Genomic DNA, 25324 nt, shown 5'->3' with positions numbered 1-25324 from the left:
GCCCTCACCGCGGGAGGCTGTGGGACCTGGCATCCCAGGCCGAGCCGGGTAGGGGCGGCCAGGAGTGCGGAAGGCAGGGCGACAGGGGCCAGCAACGCGCCGGGCTGGGGCTGTCCTCGCCCTGTACGGGGCAGCTCTGTGCGCGGGGCCGCTGGAGTTGTGCCCCGAGAGCCCGGTGCAGGGCAGAGGAGTGGGTGAGTGGGGGATGTCCTTGCTGACCCAGTGGGGCAGTGGGAGCTGGAGTGAAGACTCTCCCAGGCCCATCCTCAGCGGGGAGGGCAGGACAGGGGCATCACGGCATCCCCCACGGGGCTTTCCAGCTGGGAGGGGGCTCATTTTCCAGTTGGCTGTGAGGCCCCACGAGCAGAAGACACTGGGGGGAGGGGTGGGGCTGGGCAGAAGCCAGGCAGGCTCAGGAGCCCCTCAGCCTCGGCATGTGGCAGCCCTGCAGAGGCCTGCGGGTGCCAGGAGCGGGACTGTGCCCCTTCTGAAAGGAGTGGGCTCAGAGGGACGCCCCCGGCACCCACAGCCCCAGCGAGCACACAGCACCTTCCTCTCTGGCTTCCTGTGGAGCCGGCCGCCCTGGAATTACCCACCAGCTCCTGGTTGCTTCTCCTGCCCCAGCTGAGGACAGGCCGAGCAAAGGCGCAGCCCCCTGGTCAGGCACCAGCCTCCCCACCATCCCTCCCCCACCTCAGCACCACAAGGTCCCGGCTCTTTCCTCCCTCCCCAAACACCCAGATGCCTCAGATCCACCAGGTCCCTATCCTGGTGACACTTGTCCTGGTGACATCTCCCCAAGCCAGATAGTTTCCACCTGTCCTGCCCCGGCTGGCTCCTGCCCACCAGCTTTCCCAGGCTTGCCACGTGCCCCCAGTCCAATCGGCCCAAGGCCAACCTTCGGCCAGGGGGCTGTGCACTCCCTGCCTGCCCTCCCTCCGGGGGGCGCAGAGGCAGTGGCTCACACTCCCTGGAGGATCAGGACTCTCTGTCTGGCCCTGGGCTCCCAGAGGCCACACAGCTGCAGGGAGACAGGCCACCTTGACGCTATGCCCACTGGGCTGGGTCTCAGGCGAGGAGTGCTCCCACCGCATGTCCTCAAGTCACAACAGCTGTTCACTGTCCACACTCATGTCGTCATGACACCCACACGTGGGGACAGGTTCAGAGTCACACAGCAGGAAGTCTAGTATGGCTGAGAGCCATCCCCAGGCCTGGCCGGCTCCAGAAGAGGTGGGGACACTCCCCCCAGCTGTCCCCTGGGCTAGAGCAGACATGGGACGCTCATGCCCTGCACAGGTCGAGTCAGACCCAGGGAGGCTGAAGATGTGTGTGGGCATCACATCTGGGCCAGAAAGAAACGGTGTGTGTGGAACGGGTAGTTCTCTGGAAAGAGGCCCCTGTGTGCAGGAGGCCTCCCACACAGCTTGGAAATGGCGGGTGGGGGCAGCCCGGGGCTCAGGGTCTTGCTGTCACAGCAGGAGGGAGGCCATGGTGGGCGAGGGGAGCTCAGGGGCTCTGGGGAGAGATGCCCCGGGCAAATGCTGGCACCTGAGGGCTCCACCTCCTTGGCCTGCTCCAGCACCACACGGCACCCTGCACCCCAGCCCTCTCCAGAGCCCCAGAGATGGGCATCACCGTCTCTAGCTGCCAGGCCGCAGAACAAGGAAGTGGGGACCACCCTCCCTGACCCCCCAGGGGGAAACATTTCTGTGCACGTGGGGATCCCCCCGGGGCTTCATGCGACAGCACTGTGATAGCTGTGGGACTGGTGGGCCTGAGAACTTCTGGGGCCTGAGAAAACCTTGTGCCCCACCTGGCACTTGTCAGCACCCTATGCAGGTCCTAATCGCCCACAAGGCACTTGGACGTGCAGGACACAGGCCTCTGACTACTGCCCTGGAGAAACAGCTGCTCCCCACCTCAGGGCCACCCTGAGGGCCTAAGAGGGTGGGAGCTCCTGCACCACTATGCCACCCTCGGGGCCACCCTGACCTTGCTCCCCCATGGCCAGCAGGAGCCCCCGTGAGCAGGGAGGGGCTGGTCTAACCTGTGAGCTGGCTGTTCGGGGTTAATCCTGGGGGGGGGGGGCAGGTGTCCCTGGCCACCTTGCCTGGGTGCTGAAGGGTGTGCTCCAGCCTGCCCCTGGAGTCACCCTTGTCACTGGCCTAGTCACAGCCACCTGAGAAGCCCCTTGACCTCAGGGCAGGATGAGCCCCACACTATCAGGGTGCCCCGCTGCCTCTCCAAGGGAAACCTAACCTTAATCCCCCAGAGCAAACTTCAACAATCGATCATAAGAAGAAAACAAACATCTGAGGACATCACTTGATCCCCACGGGGGCTTTGCCTGACAGACCCCTCTCCCCACTCTAGCCCCAGGACCTGTGGGTGACCAAGAAGACAAGGAAGATGGTGGCAAGGGCAAGAGGTAATTGGCCCTGAGAGCCACCTCCCCCTGCCTTGGACCTTACTCGTTGACCTCTTCCAGATGGGGGACTGGGGGCCAGCAGGAGGAAGAGGTGGCCAGGGCTGAGCTGGGGAAGGAAATGGCCCACACACAGGCCCCTTCCTGCCCTCGGCTCAGAGCCCAGGCCTTCCCCACATGGCCCTCACCCCGGGCAGCCTCACTGCCTACAGGACCCTGTCTTTCTTCTCTTCAGCCCTAAGGGAGAGGTCCTGGTCCAGCCCCGGTCAAGGGCCAGCCCTGGGAAGTCCTGACCTTCACATCCCCAGCCACCATCTACCCAGCACCCCTGGGCGGCCAGCGGGGAGGTAGGCAGGCCGGGGCTGCACCCGTGTCCAGGCTGGGAAGTCGGGCGGCCAGCTTTCCTCTTGCGGCCCCCACCTGACTATCCCCGTTCATTCTCTGCTCTGCCACCATCTCTTAGGTGAAGCACTTGCATACCCGTCGGGGCTGCAGAGGGGGAGCTGTGAGCCTGGGAGCCCAGGGGTGACCGCCAAAGCCAGAAGGAGCCAGAGAAGGTGAGACTGGACGACTCCAGCCTTGTCTGTGTGAGTAGCCCCTGGCCTGAAGGTGGTCCAGACTGTCTCAAGGCGTCCGTGTTGAGTGAGGAGCAGCAGAGGACAAACAGTAGCCTTGGGGTAGAGGCTGTCATCCCTATGCAAGTGGAAAGGAAGACTCCAAGGCCAAGAGGCGTGTGGTGGACTGGGGAGTGGAAGCCAGACTAACGGACCAACGTGTGCAAGAGCCCAGGCCTGCACCCGGGGCGGCGTGCAGAGCGTGTGGCGGGCCTGCTCACACCTCTCTGGCCACCTTCCTCTCAGCGGGCACCACAGCCCCCTCGAGTGGCCACACCCTCCTTGGAAACATGCACCTGTGCTCTGCGTCACACGCCCCAGGCCTGCACCCCTAGCAGAGGTGGCTCCTGGCCCTGCAAAGCCAAGACCCAGACCTAGAGCTAGCTGCTGGCCAAAGTGCCACCGGCTGCGCTGCCCACGGGACCACGTGGCCCAGTGGCCTCTCACGGCCACCCTTCTCAAGACCTGACCCAACGCAGACCTGCAGGCTGCTCCTGTTCCTTTCCACCAGCCGTTACCCCAGCCCCCACCTTGACCTAACCCCAGTCTTCCCCAGGCTAAGTCCAACGCTGCCTTTTAGGTAGCAAGAATGCTTCTTAGAGTTAACAGTCCAAGTTCTCAGCACTGAAGCTTTGAGCTGCCAGCTGGTCTGGAGGTGCAGGCCTCCCCGCTATGGGATGCTGGCTCTGTGCGTCGTGTGCCTGAGCTGTCTCTCTGCCGGGAGCGTGCCAGCCTCACAGGCCCACGGCAGCCAGCTTCCTCTCCTTTCCCCGACGGCTGAGAAAGAAGCTCGCCTTCCACCCCGGGCACACAGACCCCAGCTGCAGCCCCATCTCATTCTCACTAGAGCCTCTGGCACTCAGAAGCGGCTCAGACTATGCTCTGCAGCTGCAAAGTATCGTTGATGTCACTGAGTCCAGCTGTTTTGCCTGTTTGACCCACGAGTGAGGACACAGGTGGGGAACAAGGACCTGCCCAGGGAAACAAAGAGGGCTGGGCGCAAGGACCCTTGTCCCTCAGTCCAGGGCAGCATCCACCTCAGCAGACAGCTGTGCCCATGCCACGCTCAGCTCTGCGGGGATGAGCACACGAGTATGCATGCACCTCCACCAGTGCCTGACCTGCAGGGCCTGCCCAAGGCCCCAGTCACCATGGGGCGGAGCCAGGGTCTCGGTCACGGATGCCAGGGCTGTTGTGCGCAGGCACTGACACAGCCGTGGCCCATGTCGGCTTGGCTGACCTGGCAATTCCAGCCCAGCTGGGGGCTCAGGAGCGGAGCCAGCCTCAGAGGGAGAGAAACAAGGTTGGGGTGGGGGACAGAGCAGCTTCAGGAAGAAGAGGCAGGCCTGTGGGCTGGATGCTGTTGGACAGGGATCTCCCCACATGGCGGCAGGGGTGGGGATGGCTGGGACGATCAGGGACAGCCAATGGGACCACGTGGAGGGCAAGGGGTGCCTAGTGTGTGCAGTGGGGCTGCACGTGGCCTCATGGAGAGAGGGACTGCCAGGGGTCTGGGGAATGGGCAGCAAGGAGAAGAGACACCAGCAGGCTTTGATGCCTCTCGGGGTGATCTGGGACTTGGCATGTGTTTGATGGGGCCCAAGAGAGCCTCCTCAGAGCAAGAGGGTGCTAACACTTGGCTCCTTTGAGCCCGCCCCACGTCAGGGTTGGAAATGAGAGCTACCGTCCAGGCTTCTAGAATAACCCAGTCTTTGGAGGGCTGCTGAGCTGCTTCCGTTTCATCTCAGGAGGGGAGCCCGCATCCTAGAAAAGCCATGTCTGATGTGCACATGGAGAAAACTAGGACAACCCATCCACCATCTGACCCCTGGCTCCTAATGAGTGGCCTTTATGGACCCGGGGGCATCTGTGCTGAGTAAGTGGAGCCAGGTTCAGGCCACAAGTGGTGGCAGTGGCCGTGGCCTGTGCCAGGTGTCTTCCCTGGATGACCAGCACAGGATCCTCATGCAGGGAGGGGCTGAGCTGAAGGCGTGGCGGGGGTCAGGCACTGACCACAGACAAAGCTGACATCCCAGGCAGAGCTGGTGCCTCCACTGGCATTCAGGTCCCAAGCAGGCTTACAACCCGCCACCTCCCCCAAACCCTTCACACTCATGTAGAACAGCAGAAGGGGAACAAACTCGTCCAGGCTTGTCCTGCAGAGCAGGGCTCTGTCCCCAACCTGCAGGGGTGCCCCGAACCAGAAGAACAAATGTGAGATGTTACAAGCGCAGCATTCCTCCCCTCTAGAGCGCCGTGCAGCCTCTGCTGTGGCCTGGGGGCCTCCCACTGAGCTGTGAGGAACAAGGACGAGGACCGGCCCCTGGGAGCAGGGCCCCCACACCTGCCAGACGCTCCTGCTGGCAGGTGGCGGAACTTGCAGAGGCCTGAGTTCACGACCCAAGCCAAGCAGCGTTGCAGCACATATCCAATCACTCTCTGGCTAGAGGGCACCCTCCCCTGGACGTACCTCTGGATGACCATGGACGTGGGCAGCCCTGGGGACAGCCAGCCCCGCCCTCTCCAGCACCACGTGCCCCACCCAGTGCCGACCCTCATGTGCCATTTGGCCTCTCTCTGTTCCCTCTCCTGGACCACCTTCTCCCTGGCCTGTCCGGCCACCTTGCCCCCTTCTCCTTGCTGTAGCTGGCCGACCCCCTCTCCTGCACCCTCGGCACACGCAGGGTGCCGGGTGCACTGCTCACACCCGGCCCCGAGGAAGGGGGGCTGAGGCAGGGGCTCCCGCAGGTCGAGCCCTCCCTCCGAGAGCTCGCTGCGCCCGAGCACCGCCATCTCCTCCTCTTGGGTTTCCCGTGGTGCCCCTGCTGCAGGGCCGGCTTCATTCCCCACCCAAGAGGGGCCTGGAGCCCAGGGTTCCCCACCCCTCCTCTGAGTAGGGCCAGGCGGGTCCCTCTCTGGAAATAAAGCCCAGCACTGAGCCGCTGGGGCTGGGGCAGCCTCCCCTGCAGCCCGGAGCGGGCCCTTGCTCGTCTGTCCTAAGCAAATTTGCCAGTGTCCCCACATGGGGAGCTGCGGGGTGGGTGTGACAGGACGTTATCTGAGAGTCAGTGCCACCCTGGCAAGGGGCTGGGCTTCCTGGGGAAGCTCCACCTGCTTTGGCATACCCTAATTTTAGACTTCTTATACCTAATTAGAGATCAACATTTCAAAATTTGTTTTTAATCAACCAAATTCCTGCACATCCTTCCCAACTGGCCCCGAGCCACCTCGCCTCCTTCCCACGGACCCCAGTGAGCCTGTGTGCTCTTTTCCACGAAGTCCCTTCCCCCAGCTGCCTCCTCCTCCTGCCGGCGCCTTCCTGGACCCTCTCCTGGACACAGTGGCCCCGGGGCACATGTGGTAATGGTCTCCCGTGATCCTCGATAACTCCGTGAGGTGGGTCTGGTCAGCCCCAGTTTACAGATGAAGAAACTGAGTCTTACCAATACTGAGCAGCTCGCCCAAAGCCACCAGCTATGGGTGGGGCCAGGCATGGTGCAGGGCCTGAGGCTGGCCAGGAGCAGAATTGAGGGTGAGGGCGTGGGCGGCCTTTGAGTAGCCTCAGCCTGGCCTGTGAGGGAGTACATGTTCTGCCCCCAGGGGCACGTGGTGGCCACAGCCCATCACCATGGAAACCAGGCAGGGGCCCCTGGAGCCCTCAGCTCTGGTTTGGATTTCAAACCCAATGCCGCTTTCTCAGAAGCAACTTGGTCAAACTTTCCAAATAGGAAAAGTGGAAGGAAAAAGAGAGAGAGAGAAATTCCCAGCCTGAAGCCACCCCAGAAAGATGGCCTGGGCCCTGAGCTGGGGAAGCCCTGTCTGGGTGGGCAGTGTGGTGGCAGGGCAGAGACCCCGTAGCCTCCCCAGGGCTCATGCACCTCCTCTGGGGAGCAGGCCATGGTGGTGCAGCCGAACCAGGTGGGCCCGGCCCTTCCTGTCTCTGCGGGAGCAGCTGCCCTTTTGTGTTTCCCAGTGGGGTGTGTGAGAAAGGGCTCTTTTGGAAAAAGGGTTGGAAAACCACTGACCTCATCCAGCTGGCCCACCTTTGGAGATGGGGAAACTGAGGTCAGGGTCGGGACCAGAAAGTCAAAAGCAGGGCTAAACCCCGAAGGTAGGGCAGCATGGCTACGCCCAGAGCAGGCGCACCGGAAGATCTGTGGGTCGGGCCCCATGTGGACGGGGCGCTGGGGTATCCACACTCCAGCCCCCTGCAGCAGCCCCGGCTCCACGCCATGGGGGTGCCGCCCAGCCCTGTGCTCGGGCTCCTGGGCCAGCGCCCATCGCCACAGGAAGGCCGTCCTCCCTTGGGGCTTCCACTCCAGCTCAGGATGACTCTGAGCTACCCAGGGCACACCCGGGAAGCCTGCAAGGAAGGGGAGGTGAATGAGCAGCAGCCACAGGCACGGTGCCCTGAGGGGATAGGGGACAGGCAAAGGCCACCAGATACACTCTGCCCTCCCCTATGCCCCTACCCATTGCCAGACCCCTTAGGGACCCTCAGCTGCTCTCCACCCTGCCCCCTCCCACCCCTAGAACCTTCTGTGGAGGGGTATGCTCCTGCCCACTGCTTTCACTGTCAAGACAGGTGTTTGGAGACGTGATGGCAAGGCAGTCACGCACTCTGGCAGGGGTGGGCCCGGAATGGCCACGTCCTGATTGCACCAGGCTGCTCCCTGGGGCCCAGTGTGTGGCTTGTGGCCATCTTGACACTGTTGGGACCACAGGGCTCTCGAGTGCCAAGCGCTGGACGTTCACATCCCCCATCTCACAAATGAGGAGGTTGGGTCTGTGCAGTCACAGGGCACCTGACTCGGTCAGAGGTGCGCCGGCCCACGGGGGCGGCCCCCCGGCAAAAGCAGCGAGCCTTGGCTCAGCCGCAGCCCCCACACTCCCTGGCTCTGTGGCTCAGGGCTTGTGGTCTTCAGAGTCCCTCCTGCTGGGCTGGGGTGGGGCCAGCTAATCAGGGCCAGGCAAGCAGGATGATGCCCAGGGCGGAGGTGGGCTTGAACCTCCACTCCTGCCGGGCTGGGCGCAGGCTGGGTGGGGAGGGCGGTGGGCAGGAGGTGAGAAGCATCCGAGCTCTGCTCCCTGCGGGCTGCTGGGCCTCAGTTTGCTCACCGTGAGATGGGAATCATGGGGCCACAGGGAGGAGGAAATGTCTGCTGTCCCCGAGCTCCTCTGTGCCCCATGGAAGCAAGCCCTGTGGCCTCCCTTCCACGGCAGAGGCCTGCTCCCTGACATTGTTTCCCACCTCAGCCCAGGGGCCAGGCCACAGCCACTGCCCTCCCACAGGCCGGGAGCCACAGGGAGGGCCTGCATCCGGAGTGAGCCCCAGAACTCCATGGGCCAAGAGGACTAAGCAGAGACTGGCATAGCCAAGCATCCTCCTTCCCAAAGGGCAGGTTCCAGTGACTCTGCCACAGCCGAGGCCTCGGGGAGCCCCCTTCCTCCTGGCCCTGCCCCGCTGGGTCCTGCTCCTGTGGCCTCAGGAAACACAGCCCTCCCTCGGCCCTCTCCCACGGCTCCCTGCAGCTCCCTGCCATCCGTGGTCTGAGCAGCTGCCTGCCCTGCTCCACTTTCCAAACCCTCGAGAGGGCCCTGGGCCTCCTCCGGAAGCTGCCCCCCTGCCGCCCTCCAGACGGAGCCTGCCTGGGGCAGTGTCCCAGGGGGATGAAGCTGAGCCTGATACGTGCCTGCCTCAGAAAGACTCAGCGGAGACACTGATTCCAGGAGCTAGCCTCTGAGAAATAACTTGCAGTGGGAAAAGCAGTGCACACTGGAAAATGTTCTTCTCTCAGGAATGTTGCACAGCAAGCTCCTGACCATTCTGGATGCGGATACAAACACTGCTGTCCCGGGGCTGGCCAGAAACTCTGGGGTGGAGGCTGCCCGCAGGATGTGGGACCCGGGGCAAGTCCCGTGCCCCACTGGGGGACCATCACGGTGGGGTCGAGAGTGCTAAGGGCTGAAGCACACTGCCGCCTTCTGCCAGGGCATCCTGGCATGGCCACCACGGTGAGCCCACACCTGGACACAGAAACTGTCCCCAAGGGCCTGGCAAAAATGCACGTGGGGGCAGCCCGTCCAGAGGCTGATTATGTCTGATTGGTTTTTAAAGTCTAGCTGTGAGTGGGGGTGGCTTGGCTTGGGCAGGGATTTATGACCGCTGTGGTCCTGTCAGGGCAGGGGCCGGGGCATCCTACAGACGGGAAGGCCTTGGGCACCTGCTCCAGGCTGAACCGGGCCCAGTGGGCTGGAGGCTGTGAAGTCCCATGAAGCTTGCAGAGCCGAGGACACGGGAAGGAAGGAGAGCTCAGGGTGATGCTAAGAAGTCACAAGCTTGCTAACCGTTTAAAGACTCTTAAAAACTGGGCCTTTTCCCTTGGAGAACTTGAAGTGATTCTTTTGTTTACTTTGCTTTTGCAACCGGCCCATCAATCAACTCAATAATGCTAAAAATAGCGCCACAGCAGCAATTCCTACTACAGCCCAGTGTTCGATTTCCTCAATTTAAACTTTTCCCTTCTTTTCTGTTCTCTAATTCCCACTGACGTGACTGGGTGTCCTTTACCCTGACGTCAGGACGGTGTTGTGCACGGCCACAGTGATCTCAGTGAGGATGGGGCAGGCGGGCCCCCTCCATCGAGAGTGGGGACAGGAACAGAGGCCCGCGAGGGGTGTCCACTGGTGACAAGGAATCCCAGTTTCTTCTGGGAATCAGTCGACACCAGCACGTGGAACTGAACCATCCTCAGGTAAATGGTAGGACGATGAACTGTGGGCCTGCAGGGGCGCCCTGTGTCCCACTCGCCCACGCAGACCCAGGGCCCACCCCTGGGCCCACCTCCACCTGCGCCCTCACACTCTCTGTCCCTATGGCCCTGCCTGTCACCCTGTCGGTCCAGGAAGGTGCGCTGGGCCCGTCCTTGCCTGTCTCTGGGGTCCGTCCACTGGCTGCGTTCCCATGGCCCTGACTTGTTTTAGAATGTCTGGATCCCAGCTCAGGTGCCCACTTGCAGTGTGGCTGGGCCTCAGTTTCCTCCTTTGTAAGGCAGGGATGATGGCACGACCAACACCTTGTGGGTTCTAAGGATGCAACGTGCTGCTATGAGTGGCGGCCGCCCAGAGGAGTGGAGGCCAGCAGCGCACCTGGCCCTGTCCCAGCCCGGCCCCTCCAGCACGCCTGCGTCAGCTGGTGTCACATCTGCCCCCTGCCAGCCCCTCTGCCCTGCAAGGACCTGGTGCGTCCCTGCGGGCACGGGGTCACCCCACGGCTCCCACTGCTCTGTGGTGCAGGCACCCCCACGCCACCTCCTCTGCCTCTCTCGACCTCCTGCTCACCCTCAGGTTACGGGCTCTGACCTCCAAGAGTGGTGGGGCTTTATTCAGGCCTGAGGGTCTCAAAAAGCATGTGTGCAAAAGTGATTGGCAAACCCACTGCGCGCTCTGGGCTCCCACAGCCGTTGTTCACCTAGTCGCCTCCCCCAGAGACCTGGTGCCCCTCAAGAGTGGGCCTCACTCATGGCATGATGGAAGGTAATCAAGGGCCATGCACAGAGTGCTTCGCCACCAGGAGGTCTCAGAGAAAGGGAGGGGCGAGGGTCCTCCCCCCCACCCCAGGAGGGGGCAGAGGCGCAGGATACAAGCTGCCACACTCACCTCCACCACACTCACCTCCCCGACACCCACACTCTCTAGAGCCCAGATGTGGCTGCTGAACTCCGAATGGCACAGCTGCTAAGGGAGCAGGCCTTGGAGTGGGACACACCTGGATTTAAATCCCAGCCTGGCCACTTGTTAGCTGTGTGACCTTGGGCTACTCCCTGGGCCCTGCACCTCATTCAAAGGGGGTATAACAGAACCAGCCTTCCCAGGGCCCTGGCCGCTGTCATGGCTGCTGGCAGCTACTGTACAGAGGCCCACTTGACATTCTCTCCCAGGACCCACAGCAGCCAAGGCAGCCAGGGAGGGGCTGTGAACAGGGCCCGGAAACAGGGCCACAAGCTCTGCTGTCCAGCCTGGTGGACAGAGACTAGAAAAGGGCTTTTGGTTTTAACAGCCTAAAATGCCCACTGGTATCAACCTCCCCTTCTGTACACGGGGACAGTAACAGTGCCTGAGCACCACAGACGTGCTGTGGGGACCAGAGTGAGCACCTGTAAATGGCGCCATTCCTGCCACTGCCCCCCGTCCAAGACCGGGCCAGACCAGGCACAGATGCTCTGGCCTCTCTCTGTCGCTGTGCTGTGCCTCGGGAGCCCCAGCAGGGTGGGCCTGGGGGTCTACACAGAGAGGTGGCCGGGCCCAGCCAGCCAGTCACTCGAGGCCATGTCCACATGGCCCCGCTGCCCAGGGGAGGCCCTGGTCTACACCGTGGCCACTACTGACCCCGGTCCCCCATCAACCTGGCACGCGGCCTCACCTCCCAGGGCAGGGCTAGATGCCCGTGCCCCCTGCCCAGGCCACCATCCTGCTTATCGCCAAATGGGCCAATCCCAGTGTGGAGCCAGCACTGGCCTTCCGCCCTTCCTCCTCACAGGCACTGCCGGCTGCCACCCGCGGCTTCAGCACCAGAGAACACAAGGTCCACATCCCTCCTCCGGCCTAGACTGGCTGTGGGACCTCGGCCAAGGCACCTCACCTACTGGCGCCTCTGTGAAACGGGACTAATAATCCAGCCACTGCGTGGGTTGGCCTGTGGCCCCTGGATCTTGCTGTCAACCGGCCCAGGGCCTGGCACAAGCCGGTCTGACACCCAGGCGACACTCGCCTCGAGGTGTGGGCAGAGGGACGGGACGAGCCGAGGTGGAAGGTGATCGGGTCCACAGCCAGGCCCGAGTGGAGGGAAGGTGACGTGGGCGGGACAAACTTCGGAAAAGCGGTCGGTCTGCTGTCAGGCGGGCGCTTCCTCTCCTGGCTGTCTTGGCCCCGGCCCAAGCGGGCGGGCAGACTCCACACTGGAGAAGCCATGCCAGGGCACCCGCAGGCCGGAACACCCCACAGGGACACGCCGCGTGGCTTGTTTACTGCCAGGAGGCAGCACAAAGCCCCGCTGCCAGGGGTGGGTGCGTATAATTAACTGGGTGGAGACCAACACCTCTTCCCTGGGTTGAGCCTCCAAAGGCCCTGAACTTGAGGCTGGCGTCCAGGGGCGGTACCACTGGCTCAGTCAACGGGTGTATGCAAGTGAGGCAGGGGCTGCCCACGGGCCCACCAGGCACTGAGCTGGAAGGGCGGGGGAAGAGGGGCCGAGTCAGGCCCCGCAACAGGAGGTGGCTGTCCCAGGCACAGACCCCAGGGCCTGGCCAGGGCTGGGCGCCCCCGCGCTAGGGGCTGCTGCTAGGCTGCTGCTTCCTAGCTGACCTCGTCCCAGGGACCTCTAGAGGGCGGGAGGGATTCACGTTTACCAGGCACACCCGCCTGCCGGGCACTGTGCTGGGGGTGCATCAGGGGGCAATGGCAATGCTGTTCTAGATGAGGCCCCCACCTAGGGATGCCCAGGCGCACTGAGCTCTAGAGGCCAGGCCCTGCCCAGCACCACGGGCTCTTTCCCTGGGGGAAGGGTGCTGGCTGAGGCCTGGCCTACACAGTGGGCCATACCTGGGGCTGGGCCATAGCTGGGGCTCAGAGGCCCCTGGCCTGGGAGGTGGGCCCGTTGCACCTGCCCCTCCCTAACACCGGCATCTGCAACTGGGTGGGGTTGGGGGACCCCCCAGGTCACACAGCCAACCGGTAGCAAGTCAGAGTAGGATCAGTGGGACGGATTCCTGCCAAGAAGCACGGGGTGCCAGGAGCTTTAGAGACCTTCTCTCCTTCCCCCAGCTCTGGCAGGTAGCTGTCTGGCAGCTGGCTGCCCAACCAGGGGGCCCTTCCTCCCACATCAGGGCCCTCAGTGAGCCACCAGGCTCCAGGGCACAAACACTTAATGAAACAAAGATGATTCCTGATGACTGTATCTCCCATCAGTTTAAGCAACTTGGAGTAAGGACAAATAGAACCACAGGGTGTGTGGTGGCTGCCGAGGAGAGCGCACCAGAGCCCAGGCAAAGGCACAGGCCTGGGTGTGGGAAGGTGCTCCAGTCTCCCTGGTCACCCCACAGGTGGGCCAAAATGAGAGTCTCCTTCGGTTCTGAGTACCCGGAGGGGCAGGGCAGTGGCCGGCGGGAAGGCACCTGGCCCAGCTCGGCAGAGCCGTTAGGCGTGCATGGGAGCACTGGGTAAGGAGTGCTTGTCGTGGAGCCCCTGGCACCGGGGAGAAGCAGCCCTCCTGTACCAGTGAAGAACTGAAGCCACCAATCCACGGGGGAGAGGGCGGGTAGAGGCGCCCCGGGACAGCCAGACAGTGGCATCTGCAGCCGTGACAAGGAGGAACACAGCCGCACCCACAGGCACTGACGGTAGTGCCCGGACACACAGAAGGGGGCCCAGGTGGTGGGCGGGGATGGCGACATCCACATCTACGGCTGCCCCACTCAAGCCAGGGCAGGCCCTTCCACCCTCCAGCCAGGTCCCTTCTGGTCCCCAGCACTGCCCTCTTGAAGCACCACCGGATCCGCAGACAAGCCCCAGGGCCCGGCGCAGGCTGACTTCCTGTCCTAAGGGTGAGTTGTGTGATTGGCCAAGAGTGTGCCGAGGGCTCCTGTCCACCTATCATGACCATCCTGCCAATGAGCAACCTCATGCCCTGTGTGGGCTGAGTAAGGGGTGAGTGGCTGGGAGCCAAACCCACTGGGGCCTAAAGTCTGTGCTTTTCTCGGTGACGATGAGGCCCTGGGACCTGCCCTGGGGGCCACCAGCCATCGCCAGCCGTGGGCTGCTTTCCATGAAGAGGCGGGCCTCTTCATGGGGCGGGAGCAGCCGTGGTGGAGGCCCCGGAGGCCAGCACTCCCCCCCTACTCCCTCAAACTCAGGCCACAGCCGCGGACGCCTGCACAGCCTGGGAAGCAGGAACAGTGCCGGCCAGGCCCTCGCTCCCTTTGCTTCTTTCACGGTGGCTGGAAACTGGGTTGAAACAAGAAAAAAAAACCTGCTTGCTAAAATCAGCAAACATTTTGGGGAAGGAGGGAGAGCCATCTCTGGTTTGGTTACTATGGGAACATTTCCGAATCAACTACCAGTGGGAGAGAAGTTTGCCCTGGACAGAGCTCCAGCCCCCACGGGCCCCCCACCCAGGGGCGCACACACCTGCCCAGGAAGCCATGGAAACTTCCAGGCACTCAGAGACAAGCCCGTGGCCTCTGCTTTCCTGGTCTCCTCTGCCCAGGGACGGACAGCCCTTCTCTGCAGCCCCCTCAGGGCTGGCACTGGCTCAGAGAACCACCCCCAGGTCCAGCCCCGCTTCGCTGCCTCCCACCTAGGCCTCTGTGTCCTCCATGGAGTCCCAGCTCCCTGCACAGTCGTCCTGAGGAGGCACCGCTGAGTCATGTGGCCACACGCCTTCTGCCCGTCCCTCCCCAGGGCCCAGGCCAAGCCGTGCCAGGGCGGGGAGGGCCGCAGGACTTCAACCAGCAATGTCCAACAACTCCCGGCTCTGTTCTGGCAAAGGCCACACCGTTCTGCCTGTCGGGAGAGGGCGGGGTGTGGGGCCCTTGGGTGGGGCTGCGGCCACTCCGGACTCAAGCCCGGGGCCAGGATCCAGCCTGCCCGGCACATGGCCCACAGACGGGATTTTCCACGGCAGAGAAGGGGTGGGTGGGAGCCAGTACCTCAGTCAAGTCTTTGGGGCGGGGGGGTGATGGAGATGCGCCAAGTTCGTTGCTCTCCCTCAGATGCTTGTCCCACCGCATGGCTGGGCCGCTGTGCACCAGGCCTCTGCCGCAGGGCCCAGGCCACCGGTCCCCTGTGCACCCAGCCCTCTGCCCGGCCCCTCATGCTGCCCGAGAAGCCCCGGCCGGCACAGCCTCAGCCCCGGCCTCCCTCTGGCCCCCTCCCTGGCCAAGCAGCACCCACTACCCGTGGGAGCCCTGCCTGCAGTCAACCGGACTCCTTGAGGGTCCCGCTCTCTCCCTGTGCCCCACAGCACGCTACAGAGGCCCGCACGACCGGGCAAGCACAAAGGGGCGAGCCCGCGAGTGTCCTGCGGCAGGGCCCACGGCAGCCGGTGCTGGCCGCACCAGGAGGACGTGCTTGGAGATGGGCTGTCAGGGAGACGGTCCACAGACCCACAGCGAGCGCCTCCTCGGGACCCAGAGGATACACAGCCACAGGCGGCCTGCACCCCTTACAGGGAATGTCCCCAAGACTTAGTGTCGGCGAAAAAGCCCAAGTTACCAAAAAGCACCCCCCCATACACATATACACGCAGGCATATTTTTTAAAGCAGAACGACAAACTTGTCTGATTTGGTACACGTACACTTGAGAAAAGGGAGTAGCCGGCCGTTCACAGAGGTACCTCTAAGGAGGGCAGGAGGCCTGGGGTGGGAGACTAAGGGTGTGGGCTCTGCTGTGTGTCTGAACGGTTTGCAATGACGATGTGGCCCAATGACAATGCGGCTCACATGATTTTCAGAAATCGCCAGTAAAAGTTAAGAGGCAGGTCTCCTAGCCCAGGCCCTGAGGATGAGGGCACCGCCCAGGGTGGTGGGGGTTTGGATGGCCCTGCCCTCACCTCCCCACACCTGCTCACAGGGCCAGTCCCTGCCCCGCCCCCGCCCCAGGCCCGGGCAGTAACCCCAGCACTGGAAGGGAGAAGAGCCAGCCTGCTTGTCCTGACCCCCAGCCCAGCTGTCAGCCCAGCCCATTGGCCAGGGCAGCAGTCAGCCAAGGGCTGCCCTGAACACTCCTCGTAAACAAGGCAGGAGGCATCCCTCCTGCTAAGATCTGTCCCACAAATGCGTGCAGGGCCAGCACTCCCTGAGGCGCTGGGAGCGAGCTGTGGCTGGAAGACACGTCCACCCCGAAGGTCCAGCCGCAGCAACGGCAAAGCCAGAGTGGGTGGTTCAGCACGGGCCGTGCTGTCACCAGCCAGCCTGAGTGCCTGTCCCTCGGGTGCTGCATAAAAGGGGGTGCCATCACCTGTCTGCCCTCTGCCCAGAGGTTAACCTTTCACTGCGATGCACAAAGAAACAAAAGCTGACCCAGAAGAGGCAAAACCGTGCAAAACGTCCCGTTCAGCCTGTGGGGCTCATTTCTGGAAGGCTCTGGAAACCACGGGAGGAGCTGCAGGGAGCAGGCATCTGAGGGGCTGGCCTCCTAAACTTCGCTGTTAGGAAGGCTGGTGCCTGACCCGGAAGGAAGAAAGGGGGGTTGGGTCCCTCCTTGCAACATTACTGCACAGGCTTTAAGGGCAAAGCACCACGGGGCGGGCGGGGGGGGGGATGTGGGGGCGGGGGGCAGAGGGAAACTTTCCTGGAGCACCGACCATGCACCAGCTCCCAAGTGAGGCACTTCCCCTTATCTAACTGGGTCCTCAGTCACTCTTCAGGTCCACGTGTAAGGAGAGCAAGCAGGAGTTCAGGGGAACCAAGCCACCTGCCTGACTCTCACTCTGGTTCAGCAACTGCAGAAGAAAGTTTTGCAGAACACTGAAGAAGGGCCCCTTTCATTAATATAGAAAGAGTTCTTATAAATCAATAACAAAAGGGCCAATAATCCAATAGGAAAATGAACCTGAGTAGAAACTACACAGAAAAAATTAAAACTGCTTACATGACATCACAGTCCCACTCACAAAGAATGCAAGTGTTTTTCACCCACTGAAAAGCAAACATAAAACCATTTAATAATAGAGAAAGTCAGTAAGTCCAGGGTTGGGGAGGAGCTGGATAGGAGGGAAGCATCTGCTAAAACTTCAAGGCCCCACAAACCCCTTGCCCCAGGAATTGTCTCTCAGAGTGTATTCTAGGAGTGGACCCCCGACGCGTGTGGAAAGACATATATACCAGCATTGTCTGCAACAGTGGAAGACTGGAAACAACCTAAACGTCCATCAATAGGGGTGGTTAGTAAACCTTGGACATCCACATGGGAGGACCAGGCAGCTATTAAAAAGAACAGCAAGTTCAAAAACACCCTCCAAGGGCTTCCCTGGTGGCGCAGTGGTTGAGAGTCCGCCTGCTGATGCAGGGGACACGGGTTCGTGCCCCGGTCCGGGAAGATCCCACATGCCGCGGAGCGGCTGGGCCCGTGAGCCATGGCCGCTGAGCCTGCGCGTCCGGAGCCTGTGCTCCTCAACGGGAGAGGCCACAACAGTGAGAGGCCCGCATACCGCAAACAAACAAACAAACAAACAAAAAACACCCTCCAAGACACACGCTTAAGTGAAGAAAAACCAGGTGCAGGAGCACGTGCACTTTGCCCTTGTGTGCGTCTCCGGGCGTGGGCTCCAAAGCGGGCAGGATGAGGGACAGTGGCTGTGGCCTGGACATCTGGGTGGGAGGGAGCATCTCTTTCACAGCAAACCCCTTGGTACCATGCAGATTGATCTACTACTTGTCTATAAAATACCCATAGGGAGAGGGCTGGCAGGAGCAGGGCTCCCAGGCTCGGAGCCCCTGCCCAGCCCCTGCTCAAGCCTGGGAGAGGAGAAAAGCCATGAATCCAGACACCCACCACCTGGCCAGCTCTCAGCAGGGACCTCACTCTGCCCATATGGCTCAAGAACCAGCCTCTGCCACAACCCTCCAGACCCCCCAAGACCCCCTCGGCTCCTGTCCAGGCCAATCCTGCCCTTCGGCTTCTCTAGATGTGACAGGGAAGCAAGGAAAATACAGAAGAAACCAAAGCTCAGAGGATCCATGTGACATGCCAAAGCCACCCAGCTGAGGACAGGTGAGGAGGATGGGTGAGGACCCATAGGTACAGCAGAGTGAGGGGCCAGTGGTCTCTGTGCAGGGCAGAGCAAATGCGGGAGGCCCAGGCCAGGCGGGTGGGCCAGGAGGGGCAGATGTGGGCTCTACGGGGCCTCGGGGATGGGCCATGTCTTGCCTGAGGGTGGGTCTCTACCTCGCATGGAATGTCAGAGCTGGAAGCGCACTGAAGACCCAGCACTGGCCACACTCATTTTTTTTCAGCAGCAGACCAGCCTCCAATCAGAATCTCCAGGTGCCCAGGACCCCAAGGGGAAGCAGGGCACGGGTCTAGAGCCCCTCTCACCACTGCCCACCGCGGCCCCAGAGAACCACCGAGCTCGTCCAGGCCTCTCCCCATAGCTGGCAAATCGGTGCCCAGAGGGGGCAGCGACCTGCCAGAAGTCGCTCGGCAAGCAGGGCCTCACTCCCGAGTCTGGCGCACTCTCAACTGTGCCACCCAGCCTGCCCTCTGAGGCCGCTGCCATCCCGTGTCCTGGGAACGCCCACGCCGGGGTCCATTCCCACACCTTCCTTCCGTGAAAAGCGCTGGCAGCCAGCAGCCGCGGAAATCAACAAGGCAAACTACTCACGTTGAAGAAATTGGTCTTGTTCCTCTCGCAGAAGAGCCCCTGTGCCGGCATGTGCTGCAGCTGTTGCCACGGGATACCGCTACCTAGCAACACATCACGGGCCCACTGGAGGTTCTGGGGAAGCAAGAAGTAGGTTGGAAGTGAGTGTGTGGGCAACTCTGGGCGCCCACGGAGAAGGGAGGCGGTCCCCTCCTTCCAGGCTGCGTGGGCAAAGCAGCAGCTCCTGCAGACATCCATCCCACAGCGCCCGGCGGCCCCGGCCGCCGGCTTTGATCATCTGGCTGTGGGGTGCGTTTCAGGAATTGGTTTCTTGCCTAATACAGCTGACCTAGGAGACCGTGGCCTCAGACTGCCTGAGGAGGGCACAGACAGGGATGCCTCACCCTGACAACTTCACAAGCTGCTGCACGGACCCAGCACCCCACCTTCTGCCAGGGGATACCCCCACTGGCCCAAACGGTCAAGCCTGACTTGTCAGGCTGTCGGCTGCCACCGTGAGCCTAGGAGACCTGGGGCTCTGCAGGACTCCGGGGATGCGTGCTTGTTGGGACGGGGGAGGGGGGGCTCTGTCCAGTGCTCAGGCCACTGCTCTCTGGGCAGTGGTGCCTCTTGGTGGAACCCAGGGCACAGTGAGAAGCCAGGCCTTCTCTGGGGCCTTCTCATGGACTGGAGAGCACGCCTTCCCAGCAGAGCACAGACAGCGTGGGCCCAACTGCGGGCCTGTCAGCCTCCCACAGACTCGGCAGACAGCAGGCTCTGGGCAGCCCCCAGGTGGGCCAGACGGAACTGACCAACGGCTCAGGAGACCTTATCAAGGTTCACATCCGAGGCCCCAGATGGAGCTGATGGGGACAAGGAGACCTGTGGGGAACGGACAGGCAACAGGCCAGCGGGGGCACCTGACCTGCCCGCATACCTGCAGCTTCGCAGTGGGGTGGGGCGACGTGTGCCACCCAGGCAGAGCACGTGACTGTTACCCTCACCACGTGGAACTGCCAAGGTGAGCGGCCTCCAGTGCTGCCTGAGGTCCAGAGCCAGTAAGGGCGGAGCAGAGCCTGCATTTGGCCCAGGCCGGAACCCCAAGGCCGGGATCTTCCCTAGGCCCCGCGGGGTTGGGTGGGGTGGCGGTCATGTCACAGACCTGCCTCTGTCTCTGCCTCTGCCTTGTGCTCGGCACCGCGCTCCCCCAGGGACGCAGGCGACCCCTCTCAGGCCTCATGTGACCTGGCCCCACTCGCCGGGCTGGAGCCCCTCACTGGCTCAAGGGCAGGGGTCCTGGTGAGGGGCTCTCCTCTGCTTGAAGGCGCCCCTCCCTCAGAGCAGGCCCGGCCCATCCCCTCTTCTGACCTCCAAACCCACGTGCCGCCCCACTCACCCCCACAGCCCTCAAACAGCCTCGTCCATTGCCCCGCTGTCTGTCAGCCCCGAGGGCAGGGACAGACTGACCTCTTCACTGATGGCTCCTCAGGGTCTAGATCAGTAGGGGGTCCATAGAAAGGTGGGACAGATGTTTGAGAAAAGAATCAAAGGAAGGAGACTTCCTTAGTGGCGCAGTGGTTAAGAATCCACCTGCCAGGGCTTCCCTGGTGGCGCAGTGGTTGAGAGTCCGCCTGCCGATGCAGGGGACGCGGGTTCGTGCCCTGGTCCGGGAAGATCCCACGTGCCGCGTAGCGGCTGGGCCCGTGACCCATGGCCGCTGGGCCTGCGCGTCCGGAGCCTGTGCTCCGTGGCGGGAGAGGCCGCAGCAGTGAGAGGCCCGCGTACCACACACACACACACACAAAAAAAAAAAAAAAAAAAAAAAAAATCCTAAAAAAAAAGAATCCACCTGCCAATGCAGGGGACACGGGTTCGATCCTTGGTCCAGGAAGGACCCACATGCCATGGAGCAACTAAGCCTGTGCGCCACAACTACTGAGCCTGCACTCTAGAGCCTGCGTGCCACAACTACTGAAGCCCACACACCTAGAGCCCGTGCTCCACAACAAGGGAAGCCACCGCAATGAGAAGCCCGTGCACCACAATGAAGAGTAGCCCCCACTAGCTGCAACTAGAAAAAAGCCTGCATGCAGCAACTAAGACCGGCCGTAGCCAAAAAAAAAAAGAATCATCAAAGGAAGATGGGCAGAGTTTGAGCTTGAAGGAAATGCAGCCCATCAAGCAGAGGGGACAGACTAAGGCCCAGAGGCAAGAAGGAGACTGAAACACACATTGGGGAGGGGGGAGCCCAGGGCACTGGAGGGGGCAGAGCAGCCACCCACCCAGGGCTCAGCACACCGGGGAGCCCAGGAAAGGACTGCTTGAGCACTCAGGAGCCGGGGAGGCCAGAGCATGAGGTTGTTCTGTGGAAAACACCCCCCCCCCGGTCTCCCAGACAGGCATTCAGAGGTCCAGGTCTGCTCACAGAGCTACACGCAGGTGCGGGGTGGTGCACATGGATCTTTGTGGAAGTGCCTGGCAGCCTCGGAGAGCTGGACCGCCTCTCTGGGCCTCCACTGCCCACTTGGAGGGTGGCGGTGGCCATCAGGCCACACCTAGCATCAGCTGGCAAACCCCAGGAATGCAGACAGGAAAGCAACTGTGTACACACACGGCACCTTGGGGAGGGCTCCCTGCCCTTCCCACACCTTCTCCCAGGAGCTGGCCCTGCCACCGCCCCTGTTCCACCTTCCCACTGCTGAGCACTAAAGGGAGGCAGCACTGGGAGGTGGGAGGCAGCACTGGGAGGTAGGAGGCTGGGGTGGGGGTGAGGCCAGAGAGCTTCTCTCCCAAGTTCCCTCCCTGAGGGGTTGCCAAGGGTTGGCCACCAAAGGGCAAACACTCCAGGGGCACTGCGGCTGACCTAGGCCTGCACGGCCCACCCGGCCCAGGCCCTTGTCTCCTTCGTTAACGGCTCTTCAGATCAGCGGTTGGATGGTGCCATTGCGACCTGCTGGGCTCCCACGGCCACCCCACTGACTCTCCCCACAGCCACCCGAGTCTCACACACGGCCACACACGTCCCCCCCTCCCCCGAGCCTTGCGACACTTTAACCTCACTCAGAATGACGCCCCACGACTCCTTCCCACCTAACCGGCCCTCCTGAGCTCTGCCGCCTCCTGGCCCTCCCCTCCTGCCCGGCTAGTCACACAGGCTGCGGGCTGAGCCCCATCCGGAGCATGCATGTTGGCTGTGTGTCCACCTGGAGGCCTCTCCCCGATAGCTCCTCGCTGGGCCCTCGCCTGTCGGGTCTTTGCTTAGAGAGGCCTCCCAGGCGCCCTGTCCAAACGGCCACACTCCTGCACCCATTCCTACCCACTTCCTCTCGCCCCACTCTCCTCCCCAGGGAGCCTGCTGGGGAATGCGTGAGCGCCCTGGAGGGCACGCCAAGCATAGGCACTCCTGCCATGTGGTGGCCGTGGGACGACGTGGTGATGGGTTCACCCCTCTTTCCAAACGTGAACAACAGTATCTGTGACGCACATGGCTGGCAGAGGGCTTGACCTACTCAAATCGATGGGCTCCACACCATGGAGAGGCCCATCTGTCCCGCTGACTCTGGCCCCAAAGGCACAGCACTCTTCACACCACATGGCGCAGACTGTGAAGTGCACAACCAAGGTTCGTAAGCTGAGAAAAACATCGAGGTCTCACTTTATAAACCACACAAGTAAAGCCTGACAAGAACCTGGCTGGGGTCTGCGTGGAGAGGCTGGGGGGTGGGGGGCATTTTATGTGCCCAGAGGGGAGCAGGGCTGCAAGCAGGTGGGCAGCTCTGTGCTGTGGCCACCTGCCCTTGTGATGCCGGGTCCTGGCCCCAATCACTCACACGCGCCTACAGAAGGGCACACAGCCTGTGCAGGAGGGTCAGTCCCTTCACACCTGCCCACTCCTCAGAGGCTCTGAGGGTCCCACACGTGAGCTGGTGGCCCAGAGGATAGAGGACTGCCCAGAGCAGAGCACAAGCTGACAATGAATCGGTCAGGGCTTTCCCAGAGATCTCGTGGTGGGCACAGCTCTGCCAACCCTCCTGGAGGGGGCAGCCCTAACCAAACAAGTCCTAAACAGACACAGGCCTGGGCTCTAGCCCACTGCAGCAGGGTGAAGGGGCATCTCAGGGCAATTGGATCTGCATTTCCCTGATGGGTAACGGTGTGGAGCATCTTTTCTTGTGCTTATTGGCTGTTTGTATGTCTTCTTTGGAGAAATGTCTGTTCAGACCCTTTGCCCATTTTTATTTATTTATTTAAATTTATTTATTTATTTATTTTTGGCTGCATTAGGTCTTCATTGCTGCACGCGGGCTTCTCTAGTTGCGGCGAGCGGGTGCTACTCTTCGTTGCAGAGCACGGGCTCTAGGTGCGCAAACTTCAGTGGTTGTGGCACGTGGACTCAGTAGTTGTGGCTCACAGGCTCTGGAACGCCAGCTCAGTAGTTGTGGCGCATGGGCTTAGCTGCTCTGTGGCATGTGGGATCTTCCCAGACCAGGGATCGAACCCATGTCCCCTGCATTGGCTGGTGGATTCTTAACCACTACGCCCCCAGGGAAGTCCCACCCACTTTTAAATTGGGTTGCCTTTTAATTAACAAGTTGTAAGAGTTCTTTATATATTCTAGATACAAGTCCCTTATCAGATATGTGACTTGCAAATATTTCTCCCATTCTGTGGATCATCTTTTCACTTTGATAGTGCCCTCTGAAGCACAAAGGACCCACCGGGGCCTCTCTGCTCCAGGCAGCCACCGGACCCATGAGATGGCAACGGGGAGATGCCACTGCCAAGCCCACAGGTGGATCTGATGAAGAAACAGGCTGCTGTTGAGCCCACACGGCAGGAAGCGTTTGTTACCCAACAGCTGCGTGGGAAGTGGTCGCTGCTGCTCAGTGACTGATTCAGCTGAGAGCTCTGGCCACGCCCCCAGGACTGCGGCTGCCTTGACAGGTTCCCGCGCTCAGCCCTCAAGGCAGTGAGGTATTCACAAACTGCTCAGCAAAGCCTCTGGATGAAACAAATGGCAGCCCACGCTACCCCCAGGGCACGGCCAGGCCCGGGTGCATATTGGGGGCCCTCCATGGCCGATGCAGGAGAAAGGGGGGCTCACGCGTCGAGACAATGCACCCTCTGGGAGAACCACATGGCGAATCTGGGCACACAGTGACCGAGGAGATGCAAAAATGGGGTGTGATGCCCGAGGAGCAGACAACCTTGGGCAGCCTCGTCTCCGCCACCCGGTCCAGCCACCCCACCTCACCCCATGGCCGCCACAGACCATCACAGGGGACCCGGACGACGTGGGGGAATTCGAGGAAAGAGCAAACGGCCAACTGTGAGCATGGACACACTCAGGACGTTGGGGGGCAGTGGAGTGACAGGGCCTGGGCTCCCAGAGCCGGGCTCCCTGACTTCAAGCAGAGGACACGACCCCCGATGGTCAACGGTGTGAGTGCTCAAGAGCTGAGAGAAGAGACACACGCGGCATACTCTCTGTTATACTGGCAAAACTATGAATAGCCCCCCTCCAATTTTTCTTTAATTTTGACATAAATACTCTTTTTCACTTTTAAAAAGCCCACTCAGCAAGGGAACAGGTTGTGGAGCCCTTTATGGGCACAGCTCCTGTGCTCAGATTAAAGCCATTTAAAGGGGAGGCGGGGGTGGGCGCGCCGCAGGCCTCCGTGGGGCCCACATTGCAGCCCAGCTCTCCCTCACCCAACCCTGTGACTTCCGCCACCCTTCCCTAAGAGGCGTCTTGTACCCTACATCCCGCCTCAGCAACTGCTTCTGGAGAAGGGGAGCATCAGCCACAGGGCCCCCACAGACTGTTCAAGTGGGAGTTTTATTAAAATCCAGGTCTGCCTGGGACTAGAAGGCCTGGGCACTGGAGGTCAGGTGCACTGCTGAGTGCAGGCCAGGCAGCGATGGGCGGCTGGGAAAGCCTCACGCCCTGCAGCTGAGACGGAGCCCCTGCTGAGGTCCCCCCACCAGGCCTGCCAACTGCTCTACCTGCTCTGCTCCATGACCACCAACCAAGTCACGTGAGCGCACCAGCCGGTCCCCACAGAACCCCATCCAGGACCTTCCCATCACAACCAGCGCCAGGGTCCATCTCAGGTCAACTGCCCTCCCTAGTTCTTCAAACGTCCCACAGAGAAGCCATCCAGGGGCCAGCAGCTTCTGGCTGCTGAGCTCAGGTCAGCAGAGACCACAGCCTGACCCCCGAGGCCGCCCCACCAACCGCTCACCTGTCTGGGCACTGCCCTCCCCTCCCCTCCCCTCCAGCCGCCACAACCCCACTGGACCCGTGGCCACCCTAGGGGTCTCAGCATAAGGGTACCTTCCCAGAGTGCAGCAGCACCCCAGCCCGTGTGCACCCCACTGTCTTCCCTGTAGGGTTTGTCATGATGCGACTCGGGGGCAAGTGTGAGTGAAAGAAAGCAGACAGGCCCCACTCCCCCCACAAATACTAAGCGCCAGCAGGAGAGGCCTGGCTGGGAAGCACTGGGAGCCCCTACATCATCTGCCCTCCAAGCTGGAGGAGGCTGCCAGTGCCAAAGCCCACGCGCGGAGCCAGTGACAAAGGCCGGCAGCTGCGTGGCGAGGTGAGCCCAGGGCAGGGTGATGGCCAGGAGGTCCGTGCAAGAGGCAGCCTGGGGGACCGGGGCGGGCTCTAAGGCCACGGGGGAGGGAGCCGCCAGTGAGGCCCTCACAGGGAGGAGCTGACAGCCTGTCGTCCCCCGTCCCTCACCCCAAAGCCAGAATCTGAGCATGTGGTCCTGCTAGGGGAGCAGCCCCATGCCTGCCCCTGTCACCTGTCACCTGGAAGGCTGGACACCTCCAGCCCGCCCGCCTCTTGGCCCTCCGCCCATTCCTCCCGCCACTGCCGCCAGAAACCTCTACCAGCTCCGATGCATCAACCCCT

General features: G+C 61.9%; 1 protein-coding gene across 1 annotated transcript in view; it reads right to left on the bottom strand.

Moving 5' to 3' along the window:
- CABIN1 (calcineurin binding protein 1) overlaps window positions 1-25324 on the bottom strand; it is a 94063-nt gene that overhangs the window by 19535 nt on the left and 49204 nt on the right. The window contains exon 30 of the mRNA XM_065889499.1: window positions 18424-18537. Coding sequence (XP_065745571.1) covers window positions 18424-18537 — 114 coding nt within the window. The remainder of the gene's footprint in view (window positions 1-18423; window positions 18538-25324) is intronic.

The sequence above is a fragment of the Phocoena phocoena genome, chromosome 13 (genome assembly GCF_963924675.1).
Source record: "Phocoena phocoena chromosome 13, mPhoPho1.1, whole genome shotgun sequence".
Classification (NCBI taxonomy): Eukaryota; Metazoa; Chordata; class Mammalia; order Artiodactyla; family Phocoenidae; genus Phocoena; species Phocoena phocoena.
The sequence above is the reverse complement of the archived record's forward strand: the minus strand, read 5'-3'. Positions and strand labels throughout refer to the sequence as shown.